The sequence below is a fragment of the Heterodontus francisci genome, chromosome 6, assembly GCF_036365525.1.
Source record: "Heterodontus francisci isolate sHetFra1 chromosome 6, sHetFra1.hap1, whole genome shotgun sequence".
NCBI lineage: Eukaryota > Metazoa > Chordata > Chondrichthyes > Heterodontiformes > Heterodontidae > Heterodontus > Heterodontus francisci.
In genome coordinates, this window is record NC_090376.1 from 105,781,810 (window position 1) to 105,795,484 (window position 13,675).

The 13,675-nt window shown below is 44.1% G+C and overlaps 1 protein-coding gene across 2 annotated transcripts in view; it reads left to right on the plus strand.

The window, feature by feature from the left end:
• The first annotated feature begins 973 nt into the window (after positions 1 to 973).
• LOC137371473 (arginine and glutamate-rich protein 1-like) overlaps positions 974 to 13,675 on the plus strand; it is a 47,553-nt gene continuing 34,851 nt past the window's right edge. Inside the window, exon 1 of one of the 2 annotated variants that reach the window (XM_068034127.1) lies at positions 974 to 1,511. In XM_068034127.1, coding sequence (XP_067890228.1) covers positions 1,207 to 1,511 — 305 coding nt within the window. In that variant the 5' untranslated portion in view covers positions 974 to 1,206. The remainder of the gene's footprint in view (positions 1,512 to 13,675) is intronic. The other variant, XM_068034128.1, reaches the window with a different exon arrangement.

Sequence of the window (13,675 nt, forward strand, 5' to 3'; positions counted from 1 at the left end):
TGACTTGTGCCTTGTAGATGGTGGACAGGCATTGGGGAGACAGAAGAAGAGTTACTCACCACAGAATTCCTAGCCTCTGACCTGCTCTTGTAGCCACAGTATTTATGTGGCTGGTTCAGTTCAGTGTTTGGTCAATGATAACCCCCAGGATATTGATAGTGGGGGATTCAGTGATGGCAATGCCATTGCACATCAAGGGAAGATGGTTAGATTCTCTCTTGTTTGAGATAGTCATTGCCTGGCACTAATGTGGCATAAATGTTACTTGTCACTTGTCAGCCCAAGCCTGGATGTTGTCCAGGCCTTACTATATATGGACACGGAGTCCTTCAGTATCTGAGGAGTTGTGAATGGTGCCGAACATTGTGCAATCATCAGCGAACATCCCCAATTCTGACCTTATGATGGAGGGAAGGTCATTGATGAAGCAGCTGAAGATGACCGATTGATTGAATGAACTTCAAGGTAGAGGAACAGAGGTGGAAAACAGCCCTTAAAAATCACTGAAGAAGAGATTAGATGCTGCAGTTAAACAACTATTTTTGCTATAATAAAATGCTCTGATGAAGGGTCACTGACCCGAAACGTTAACTCTGCTTCTCTTTCCACAGATGTTGCCAGACCTGCTGAGTGGTTCCAGCATTTCTTGTTTTTATTTCAGATTTCCAGCATCCGCAGTATTTTGCTTTTATTTAACTATTTTTGCTAGGTGGATGATCTGTAGAACTGTTTTCCACCCTCAATGTTCTCAGGTTTAGGTCTTTAAAATGCATTTACTTGACTTCAGCTAACCTGTATAATCGTGTTTTTTTTTGTTTGATTGCTTTTTTCATCTGTTCAGACTTGTTAGTGACTGGAGCCTTCGCCCCGAATTGCTGCGGAACCAGAGTCACTGCTGCACTGGAGCGCTGCTCTTACCCGAGGGCATTCGGCAATTTCCGGAGCTGCTCGGGGCGCGGTGCATTGTGGGCGCAGGTGTCGGGAGCCTTTTCCATATTTACCCGAGCCGCCATTTTGTCGCTGTTTCCGCGGCATCTGCGGGGCTTCGGGGAATCTGCGAGTTTAAAGCCATCACGGGAACCTCGAGCTGGTGGACGGGCTCCTTCCTCATTTACCTGTAGTGCGGGTGGTGCTGTATAGGCCCTGACTACTCTCATTTCCATCCCCAGCACCCTGTCCCGGGATCAGGCCGCAGCGGCGGCGGCGATGGGCAGGTCTCGGAGTCGCAGCTCGTCGCGCACCAAACACGCCAAGAGCAGCAAGCACGGCAAGCGGCGGACGCGCTCCCACTCGCGGGACAAGGAGAGGCCGCGCAAACGCTCCAAGTCCCGGGAGAAGAAGAGCCGCCGGCACGCGGCCAACCGGGAGTCACGCTCTCGCTCCCGCTGCCGCACCACCCCGGAGCGCATCGACATCTTTGGCCGCAACCTAAGCAAGAGGAGTAGCTTGGACGAGAAGCAGAAGCGGGAGGAGGAGGAGAAGAAAGCGGAGTTGGAGAGGCAGCGTAAGATGTGAGTGGGGGAGAGGGCAGACCCGGGGCCTCGCCTTACTAACCAGCCGCGGCCTACTTAGAGAGGAGGAGGAGGGGTGGTGTTTGTCTGTAGGCCTCAGCCCCGATTTTTAAATGATCCTGGATAGGAGGGAATCCCCGTGACTTCCTTGTTGGAAAGGGGCTTGTACTTATGGAGAGGGCGGTTGGTGGGGAGAGGGTGTAGAGAGAGGTCAGTGCGGTGAATTTGGAGGTGTACTAGGGCTCAGGGCAGCTGTGGTCGCTTCCGTCTGGTTGCCAATCTAAAATGGCAGCCTGAGCCCTGTCCCTTTTGATTAAAGAATAAATATTCAAGAGTTTCCAACTCCAGTCTCTTGATAAAGGCCTGACTTCACCTGTGTTGGAGAAAACATTTGCACGTAGACCAGGAATAGATGATTTTGTGCAACATTTTTCTGCTTGTAGGTTACTTCGTATGCTATTTCTGGTAATCTATTGCAGATTATCACTCCGTAACCTTGCAGCAATTACATGAAAAACATTAATCCTTAAATAGAGGTTCCATTAATATGCAGTACCAAGTATTAAGAAAGGTTTTGAGAGGGTGATTCGTGAAAGATTATTTCCTGCTGGTTGGAAAGGGGAGTAGTGAAAAGCTCAGGAAAATGGGATTGGAATGGATTCCACCAAATGAAACACTAAACATGGGCAGGTTGGGGTTGAATGAATACTATGATTCAAGATGGTGTTCTGGCAATTGCATAATACAGCACCTCACAAAATGATATACAAAAATGTTTAATAAAAACAAGAAATGCTGGAACCACTCAGGTCTGGTAGCATCTGTGGAAAGAGAAGCAGAGTTAACGTTTCGGGTCAATGACCCTTCTTCCTTGTTAAAAATACAACTCTATACATGCCGACTGCTTGAGTTGCAGCCTGCTCACAGTTCCACTTTATATCTAGGTTCTTGATGTACATGAGCTGTCACTGTCCTTCTGTTGCAGGTTTGTGTGTACGCTTTTCTATTCCATGGAATAGGTCTATATCCCTTAGAGTCTAGAAGAATGAAAAGTGATCAGTATTATTGAAACATTTAAAATTCTTCAGCGCTTGATAAGGGGTTGATCATTTAGGACTGAGGTGAGAAATTTCTTCGCTAAAAGGGTTGTGAATCTTTGGAATGCTGCACCCCTGAGAGCAATGGAGGCTCAGTTATTGAGTATGTTCAAGACAGATTGATAGATTTTTAGATACTAAGGGAATCGAGGGATATGGGGAAAGTGCAGGAAGGTGGAGTTGAGATAGATGATCTCATTGAATGGCAAAGCAGGCTGAGTAGCCCACTGCTGCTCCTATTTTTTGTGTTCTTATGTTCTAACATTCTGGGTTATGTCCTCTCTGAGCTCATCTTGTCCATGAGATCCACCCCCTGCTCCCTCAACCCTATTCCTACCAAACTGCTGACCACCTGACTTTCATTCCTGGCCTCAATGTTAGCTGTTCTTGTTAACTCATCTCTGCTCAGGTACTGCCCCACTTCCCTTCAAATCTGCCATCATCAACTCCCCTCCTCAAAAAATGGTCCCTTGATCCCTCTGCCCTAGCAAATTACCACACGTCTCCACCCTCCCTTTCTTCTGTCCTTGAAAATGGTCCAAATTTGTGCCCATCTTTCCCAGAACTTCATCTTTGTATCACTTCAATCAGGCTTCTGCCTCTGCTGCAGTACTTAAACAGTTCTTATCAAAGTCACAAATGATATCCTGTATGACTGTCACCTTGGTATATTCCTTCTCAATCTGTCTGCAGTCTTTGACACAGTTGACGACACTGTCTTTTTCTTATGCTTCTCTGTTGTCAAGCTGGGTGGGACTGCACTCTCCTGGTTCCATTGTTATCTATCCAGTCATAGCCAGGGAACCACCTGCAATGGTGTCTCTTCACACTCCCACACCATTACCTCTGGAGTCCCCCAAGGAGCTATCCTTGTCCCCCCTCCTATTTCTCCTCTATGTGCTGCCCCTCAGTGACATTCAGAATCATAAAGTCACATTCCGAAAGTACAGTGACGATACCCAGCTCTCCCTCCACATCCCCCCTCTCAACCCCTCCACTGTCTCTAAATTGTCAGACCGCTTTCCCTACATTCAGTACTGGATTAGTAGAATTTTCCTGCAACCATGTATTGGGAAGACTGAAGTCATTGTCTTTGGTCCCCATCACAAACTTTGTTCCCTAGCCACCAACTCCATACCTCTCCCTAGCAACTGTCTGAGGATGACCCAGACTATTTGCGACCTCAGTGTCATATTTGACTGAGATGAGCTTCTGGCCACATATCCCCACTATAAGAACATAAGAAATAAAAGCATAGTCGGCCATTTGGCTCCTGGTGCCTGCTCCCCCATTCAGTAATATCATGGCTGATCTGACTGGCCTTAACTCCACTTTCCTGTCTGCCCCCCAACCCTTTACTGCATTGTAGATCTAAAATGCTATCACCAAGGCTGCCGATTTCCACCTCCGTAACATCACCTGACTCTGCCCCGCCTCAGCTCATTTGTTGAAACTCTCATCCAAGCCTTGGTTACCTCTGGATTTGACTCGTCCCATGTTCTCCTGACCAGCCTTCCATCTTCCACCTGCCATAAATTTGAAGTTTTCAAAAAGTCAGCTGCTTGTATCCTAACCTGCACCAACCCTCTGTTCATCCATCACCTCTGTTCGCTGACCAACACTGTCTCCTGGTTTGGCAATGCCTCAATTTTAAAGTTCTCATCCTTGTTTTCAAATCCCACCATGACTTTGCAGCTCCCTATCTTTGTATCTTCCGTCAATCCTACAACTCTCTGAGATCTGTGCTACTCCAATTCTAGACTCTTGCAGTCCTCTAATTACTGCACTGTTGGCGACTATGCTTTCAGCTGTTTAGGCCCTAAATTCCGGAATTCCCTCCCCAAACCTCTCCGCCTCTGTCTCCTCCTTTAACACTCCCCTTAAAACCTACCCTTTCGACCAAGCTTTTGATCATCTGTCCTAATATCTCCTTATGTGGCTCTGTGTCACATTGTGTTTAATTATGCTCCTAAGAAGCCTTGAAATGTTTTACTGTTAAAGGTGCTTTATAAATACAAATTATATGCTCTTCCACTGTATTAATTTTAAAGTGTAGAATACAAAATTAGTTGTTTAATCTCAGTCAGTGCTATCTGTGTACTGAATTTAGAATTCTGAAAACTGAGTTTGTGTTGTGTGTGCACTATACATGCTGTGATTCTGAAATGTAAGCACAACATTTTAAAGGAAAGGGAATATGTGTAGTGTCTGGCAGTCAGTCATAATTGTTGAATTTGTCCTACATACTCATTTCCAGTGTAGCTGTTTCTACACTGAGCAGCTGGAAGAAGTTTTGTTATATTAGAGGATAAGACCTCCCCCACGTCCCATCCCATGCTCTTGGACCCCAGTCCCTCAGTCCTTTTATCCCTCACCCCATCCTCCCCATCAGTATCTGCCTCCAACCAAACTGTTGCCTCCCATCTCTCTATGTATGTTTTTTAAATTGAATCCATTGGTATACAAACATGTTTGAAAAACATACTGAAATTTGAGAGACACTGAGGAAGTGGTAACTACAAAGAGAAGCTTAGAGAGGAAAATTGGAGGGAAAGGAATAGAGATACAGAGACCACAATAAGAATAATATGTGAGGGTCATCAAGAGAAAGAGATTGGAAGGCAAACAGAGACATTAAGAATTAGTGAGAAAGAAATGGAGACAATTACACACAAGTTTTTAGCATAAAATAAAAACAAGAAATACTGGAACCACTCAGCAGGTCTGGCAGCATCTGTGAAAAGAGAAGCAGAGTTAACGTTTCAGGTCAGTGACCATTCTTTGGAACCGAAGGATTTCAGATTTCCAGCATCCGCAGTATTTTGCTTGTACACAAGTTTTTGTTTTGTTTGAGTAGCATACGGGAGATCAATTACAGAATCACAGAATTATTACAGCACAGAAGGCGGCCATTTAGCCCATCGTGTATGCACCAGCTTTCCAAATGAGCAACTAATGCCATTCCCCCACCACCTTCCCATAACCATGCACGTTCATTCTTTTCAGATAACTGTCCACTTCCCCTTTGAATGCCGTGATTGAACCTGCCTTCACCACACACTTGGGCAGTGCATTTCAGACCTTACCGATTCACTGCATGAAAAGGTTTTTCCTATTGCCGCTTTTGCTTCTTTTGCCAATTATTTTAAATTTGTGCCCTCTCGTTCTCAAACCTTTCACGAATGGGAACAGTTTTTCCTTATCCACTCTGTCCACGCCCCTTGATTGCACAGTTTGCTTGACTACTAAGAGTTCAAACTGGGCGATCCCCACCCCAATAACTCAAACAGGACTGATATAATTCCACAACCTAGACATATCTTAAGATCAGAATTCCAATAGCCTTGTACAGTGCTCTAGCGTCAAATTAGTTTTACAGGAGCTACTTGAATTTGTCTATCGAGACCTCTATCAAATCGCCTCTCTGCCTTCTCCTCTCCAAGGAAAACAATCCCAACTTCTCCAATCTGTCTTCATAAATGAAGTTCCTCATCCCTGGAAACATTCTCGTGAATGTTTTCTGCACTTTCTTTAATGCTTTCACATCTTTCCTAAAGTGCGGCGCCCAAAACTGGTGCAGTGCTCCAACTGAGACTGAACTAGTGTCTTATACAAGTTCAATGTAACCTCCTTCCTCTTGTACTTTATGCCCTTATTAATAAAGCCTAGGATACTGTATGCTTTGTTATCTGCTCTCAACCTGTCCTGCCACCTTCAATGATTTATGATATATCCCCAGGTCCCTCTGCTCCTGCACCCCCTTTAGAGTTGTACCTTTTTGTGTTATTTTATCTCTCCATGTTCTTCCTGTCAAAATGAATCATTTCACATTTTATGTTATTAATAAAAGTAATTTCAAGGCTGTAATTGCATCTTGGGGTACAAATGCTGGTTAACATGAAAGAATTTAAGCACGGAATGAGAAAAAAGATGTGTAGTTCTTCAACATCAGTCCTTTCATGGACCATGTGCTGTCTACACATGCATGATTCACCATAAATAGTTCCTAGTCCTCTAGGGGTATTCAAGCAAAATTCTGTAATGTTCACTTATGCTTTCAGTGTGTTTAAATCTAATGTGATGTGCTGCACAGCCAACAACACTTCCCTATAGAACAGGCCCATTGCACTTGAAGTGTGCCTGTTAAATCAGTGATACAATCTTATTCACTTGCCTTAAAGTCAGTACTGCATATTGATTCATTCTTTATACAATTTTAGAAAGCTGTAGACAAATTCAGGTAGCTCCTGTAAAACTAATTTGATGCCAGAGCACTGGGCAAGGCTATTGGAATTCTTATCTTAAGCTATATCTAGGTTGTGGAATTATATCAGTCCTGTTTGAGTTGTTGGGGTGAGGGTTGCCTGGATTGACCTCTTGGTAGTCAAGCAACCTGTTCAACCTAGGAGTGATATTGATGATTGTGTTCGCTGAGCTGTCTTCAATTCCTTTCTAAAGTGTATGGATCTAATGGGTGAAAATGGAAGCAAATTACAAGGACTAAAGCTTCGGAAACAAAGGAAGTTTCAGTGCATGCAAATGCAAAGAGTACCAATCTCATGAAAGTATTTGTGTTTGTATGACTGCATGTGCGTGTTTCAGTTTTCTGTTTAGCTTAAGGGAAGATTTCTTCAGCTCCCCTTCAGCTAACATTACAGTTCCCCACTTGCCCCATGTGGATAATTAACCAAGAAACGGGAAGGCAAAGCAGTAACGTGTCAACAGCCTACCACCTACCTCTTGCTTCTCTGTCTTCCTATCACTGGCATCACCAGCCATAATCTGGTGCTCCCTTCCCATGCATATCCCTCTGATGATCCTTTGCCTGTTATTCCTAGGTCATGTTGCATATTATGGAAATTAGTTGCAAGGGAAAGCTCATTCCACACTTATCCCCCCCCACCCTAACTCCATGAATTTTGCAATAAACTTGGAACTGCATCCTCTACCATGCTAGTTTGACATTTCCCACATAATCAATGACTTTAGCTTCTCTGCGATTGCTGGTATGGGTTAAGTCCAAATTCCAGGAGTAGACGGAAGTAGTCTTGATCCATTGATTCTCACCTCATCTCCCTCCCAACCATCTTAATTGCACAATAATAAACAAGATATGCATTGTTCAATAAAAACAAAATAATGCAGTTGTTGGAAATCTGAAACAAAACAAAAAGTGCTGGAAATATGCCAGGTCTGGCAGCATCTGTGGAGAGAGAAGCAAAGTTAACGTTTCAGGTCTGTGACCTTTCATCAGAACTGGCAGCGGTTAGGAAATAAATAGGTTTTAAGCAAGTGAAGGAGTGGTGGAGAGAACAAAGGGGAAGGTGTTTGATAAGGCAGAGGGAAATTAAATAATAAAGCTGTCCTGGGACAAAGGCAAAGCGTGTGTTAATGCTTGTGGTGAAAGACAAAGCATTAGTCCTGAGATAATGTTAATAGTGGAATAATGAGCAGCTCTAACTACATGAAAAGCGGCACGTGGTTAAAAAATAAAATATTAAAGGGCCAGTCATGCTCTGAAGTTGTTGAATTTAATGTTCAGTCCGCAAGGCTGGAGAGTGCCTAATCGAAAGATCAGGTGCTGCTCCTCGAGCTTGCGTTGATGTTCACTGGAACACTGGAGCAGGCCAAAGGCAGAATGTTGGCACGAGAGCAGCGGAGGGTGCTGTTGAAATACCAAGCAACTGGAAGCTTGGGTCACGTCTTCGCACTGAGCGGAGGTATTCAGCAAAGCCATCATCCAATCTGCTTTTGGTCTCCCCAATGTAGAGGAAACTGTATTGTGAGCAGCGAATACAGTATACCAAATTGAAAGAAGTACAAGTAAATCGCTGCTTCACCTGAAACGAGTGTTTGAGGCCTTGGATAGTGAGGAGAGAGGAGGTAAAAGGGCAGGTATTACACCACCTGCGACTACATGGGAAGGTGCTGTGGGAAGGGGACGAGGTGTCGGGGGTAATGGAGAAGTGGACCAGGGTGTCGCGGAGGGAACGATCCCTTCGGAATGCTGACAGGAGGTGAGGGGGAGATGCGTTTGGTGGCATCACACTGGAAGTGGCGGAAATGGCGGAGAATGATCCTTTGGATGTGGAGGCTGGTGGAGTGCAAAGTGAAGACTGGCGAGGGTGCAATGCGGAACCTGAATGAATTTCGCTTTCAGCATGACGTTGAGCTCTTTTTCCGTCGCCTTCGCCTCCATGCTCACTTCTTTGACTAGGAGTCCTTCCCCCGACCAGCAGACCCATTTCCCCCCCCCCCCCCCCCCCCCCCCCCACCCTCCAATTGGACCCCTCTTTCCGGCCTCTTATCCACTCTTGATCTTCTCATTGAGAACTGTCGGCGAGACAACGGCCATCTCGGTTTCTCTGCTCCCCTCACTCATTCTAATCTGTCTCCTTCTGAACTTGCTGCACTCTGTTCTCTCAGGTCTAACCCAGACATTGTAATCAAAGCTGCAGACAAGGGTGGTGCGGCTTGCAGAGGCTCGGTGCCAACTCTCAGACACTTCTTCCTAACTCCCCCTGGACCATGACCCCACCACTGAGCATCAAGCTACTGTCCACAGGACTGTCACTGACCTCACCTCCTCCGTAGATCTTCCCGCTACAGCTTCCAACCTCATAGTCCCGCAACCCCGGACAGCCCGCTTCTACCTCCTTCCAAAAATCCACTAACAGGACTGTCCTGGCAGACTCATTGTTTCAGCCTGTTCCTTCCCCACTGAACTTATTTCATCCTATCTTGACTCTTATCTTTCCTCCCCTGGTCCAGTCTCTTCCACCTACGTCATTTTGACAATTTCCAGTTTCCTGGCCCTAAGCGCCGCCTCTTCATTATGGAGTTAACGTTTCAGGTCTATTACCTTTCATCAGAACCTTCATTAGGAGTTCACAGACCTGAAACGTTAACTGTTACTCTCTCCATAGATGCTGCTACACCTGCTGAATATTTCCAGCATTTTCAGTTTTTATTTCAGATTTCCAACACCCGCAGTATTTTGCTTTCCCATCATCACTTGTTCTATTTTAAATCCATCTCGCTTAAATTATGATAACAGTTGGTGAAGCTGCACGCTTCGCCTCACACCAAAACAATTACAGAATTGGAAGCATCTGTGGAGAGAGAAGCAAAATTAACGTATCAGGTCTGTGACCTTTCAGCAGAACTGGCAAAAGAATTAGGTTTTAAGGAAGTGAATGGAAGGGGAATGGGGGAGAGAACAAAGGGGAAGGTGTTTGATAAGGCAGAGGGAAATAAAATAAAGCTGTCCTGGGACAAAGGCAAAGCTTGTGTTAATGCTTGTGGTGAAAGACAAAGCATTAGTCCTGAGATAATGTTAATAGTGGAATAATGAGCTCTGACTACATGAAAAGCAGGCACATGGTTAAAAACTAAAATATTAAAAAAAAGACCAGTCATGCTCTGAAGTTACTGAACTCAATGTTCAGTCCGCAGAATCACAGAATTTTACAGCGCAGAAGGGGGCCATTCAGCCCATCGTGTCTGCATCGGCTCTACTAATGAGCATTTCACCTAGTGCCACTCTACCTTCTCCCCGTAACCCTGCACAGTCTTCCTTTTCATAAACTGTAATTCCCTTTTGAATGCCTTGATTGAACTTGCCTCCACCACACTCTCAGGTCTGTGTAAACATGCTTAAAATGAGACATCTGATCCAGTGAACTCCAAATTCTGATTCAGTGCTGTTATAAATGAGCCTACCTTAGGGGAAAATCTCATGCCTGGATTGATTTGGCTATGCAACCTACCCCACGGCAATAGCCACAAGAGGTTTACCGCATTGGGCTGTGTAGCAGATCCACTAAATCGCCAACTGGGAGGGAGGGAGGAAAGGAAGTGTTACATTCCAGAAAGCTAGTTTATGAAGGATAGAAATGGAGCCAATCTTTACACACCTTTAGAAGCATTTATTTACAGAGTTACACATTGCAAGCGTACGCCTCTTAATGTCAACATTATACCTCTTTTTAAGTACCAAATAAATAAAAGCAAGGGACTAGATAGCCCTAATGAAGGGGCACCAGTAAACTTCCAATTAATGCCCACCACCTGCATGTAATTAAACACAATTAATGTACAAGGGAGGAGGAAAGGGAAGGAAGAAAATTGTATTTATATACAGCCTTTCACAATCTCGGGATATACCATAGTTCACCTCCAATTATGTCTTTTTGGTGTAATCGCTTCTGTAATGTCGAAAATGTGGCAGAGAAGTGACCCACAGCAAAATCCTAGAATCGTCAAAGAAATAAATCACCAGTTTATCTGTTTTTAGGTGTTGGGTGGAGGATAAGTATTAGCCAGGCCACCAGGAGAACTTCCCCATTTTTCTTTGAACGATGTTGTGGGATCTTTGCACCCATTTGAGAAGGCAGACAATGGGCTTGGGTTTAAAGTCGCATTTGAAAAACAGCACCTCTGAAAATGCAGCACCTCCTCAGTACTGCACTGAAATACCAGCCTGAATTATGTGCTCAAGTCTTTGGAGTGGGCTTGAATCCATAACCTTTTGACTCAAGTGAGATGCCCAAGATCACTGAATAAAAGGTATACTTTGGGATCAGTGGTTGTTACAAAACAATCCATAGATAACCAGATTATTTTGTCTACAGCAAATACAGCAGAAAATAACTATGCTGCGCTATGAGCTGTTTAGATGTCTTTCATATTGATTTATCATTATATTACAAATCTTGTATATAGCACACGTCTGTGCTACATGTGCTGGGGAGTCAGCCATCAATAGAGTTCTCCCATTAATTTAGATCAAAATTCAGAGTTTTGATGAAGTAATTGTCCCCTTCCTTTTTCTACACTTTTCACATCTGTGTGTATGCTGGATAAGTCCCTCCTCAATATGACAACTAATGAGGCAGGGGTTTCTTATCATTCAAACTAGTGCAAGCCTTATTGATGCTTGGCTCCAGACAGTGTTAAACGCAGGCCTTGAGTTGACGGCAGTAATTGCCCTCATGGTTTTAAAAGCAATCAGTAAAGGGTGTATTAATACGATAGCTAGCACTTTTAGTTGATCTGAAGACAAATGGATGTGGCAGCAAGTGCTGTGTGGCTGGTGTTTGTTTTATGATAGAAGCTTCCCAGTAGGATAGGGTGTCCATTTCCAGGGACCTGAGGTGGTGGACCAAATCTCTTTTATTAATGGGTAATGGGCTGTATTGTTTCAAGCAGTACAGCTCATGGCAGCAAATCAGTGGACAGATGCTACCAATTGAATGTAAATGCACAATTTGTTTGGGGGGAGGGGGTCATTCCTGAACTTTCCTGAATGCCTTGCTGGTCTGACATTAGTGTCGCTGAAGCCATATCCATTGACAGCAGCAGTATGCAAGAAAACTTTACAGCTTAAGTTTGAGAGAATAGCATTTGTCTGTTTCATGTATCTATTACAAGTCTGGTGTTTTCTTTATCTCGTTCTTGAACTTGCTATGTATAAGTGGCACCACACACACAATATGAGGGTTCAGCAGCTATTTCAGCTACGCAGTGCAAATGATAATTCTCCCTCCTTCCAGGAGCGCAGTAAGTCGAAAAAAACAATCACTTACAAATAGTCAACTAGCAAAAATCTCATCCATTGATAATGAATAAGACAGACAGTAATCAGAAACTGTGGTGTCTTTAATTCTTGAGGCAGGATCCAGTGGAAGAGTAGCTTCTCTGGGCTGAGAAGCCCAGTGTTCTCCCATTGACGTAGCCAGCAAACCTGCCTGTTTTATTAAATAAAAACAGTGCTGGAAATACATAGGTCTGGCAGCATCTGTGGACAGAGAAACAGAATTAATGCTTCAACTCTGACCTCTCAATAGTAATGTTAATAGTACAAGCACTAGTAATAATTGCATGAGTTTGCCCTGTTCCCATATCCCTTCATTCCCTAAAATAAAAGCAAAATACTGCGGATGCTGGAAATCTGAAATAAAAACAAGAAATGCTGGAACCACTCAGCAGGTCTGGCAGCATCTGTGAAAAGAGAAGCAGAGTTAACGTTTCGGGTCAGTGACCCTTCTTCGGAACTGACCCGAAACGTTAACTCTGCTTCTCTTTTCACAGATGCTGCCAGACCTGCTGAGTGGTTCCAGCATTTCTTGTTTTTATCCCTTCATTCCCTTTTCCTTTTAAACACATTTCTCATTTAACCTATTTTTAGATGTTGGCATGGTTTTTCCTTCAGTCACCAACTCTAGTGCGTTCCACAGCTTTACCACCGTTTGGATTTTTAAATAAAAAGTAAGTTTCTCCTGTTCTCAGTCCTGAATTTTAATTTTGTTGCCTCTAGACTTGCTTGTTCCGGTGCTGTCCTGGCCGGCCTCCATTTACTACGTACATTGGCCTGCGCTTATTCAAAATTCTGCTGTCCATGTCCTAACCTGCACCAAATGCCATTCACCCATCACCTCTGTGCTCGCTGACCTACTTTGGATCCTGGTTAAGCAATGCCTCAATTTTAACATACTCATCCTTGTTTTCAAATCTTTACTTGGCCTTGCCCTATCTTATCTCGATAATTTCTTGCACCCCATCAACCTCCAAGGTCTCTGCACTTGTACAATTCTGGCATCTTGCACATCCCTGATTTTAGTTGCTTCACCATTAGTGGCTGTGCCTTCAACTGCCTACATCTCTAAGCTTTGGGTTTCCTCCGGAAATCTCTTGGTCTCTACTGCTCTCCCCTCTTTTAAGATGCTCTTTAAAACCTCCCTTCTTTGACTAAGAAGCATCCACAACCCTCAGCTAGATAATTCCAAAGAATCACAACCCTTTTATTTTAGTTATTTCTCCTCATCTCGGTCCTGAATGGTTGGCCCATTATCCTGAGATTGTGCCCCCGCGTTCTAGATTCCCTGACCAGTGGAAACAATCTCTCAGCTTCTACCCTATCAAGCCCTTTCATAACCTTTTATGTCTCAATTAGATTTTATTTATTTATTCAAGAGATATAGCACTGAAACAGGCCCTTCGGCCCACCAAGTCTGTGCCGACCAACAACCACCCATTTATACTAACCCTACAGTAATCCCATATTCC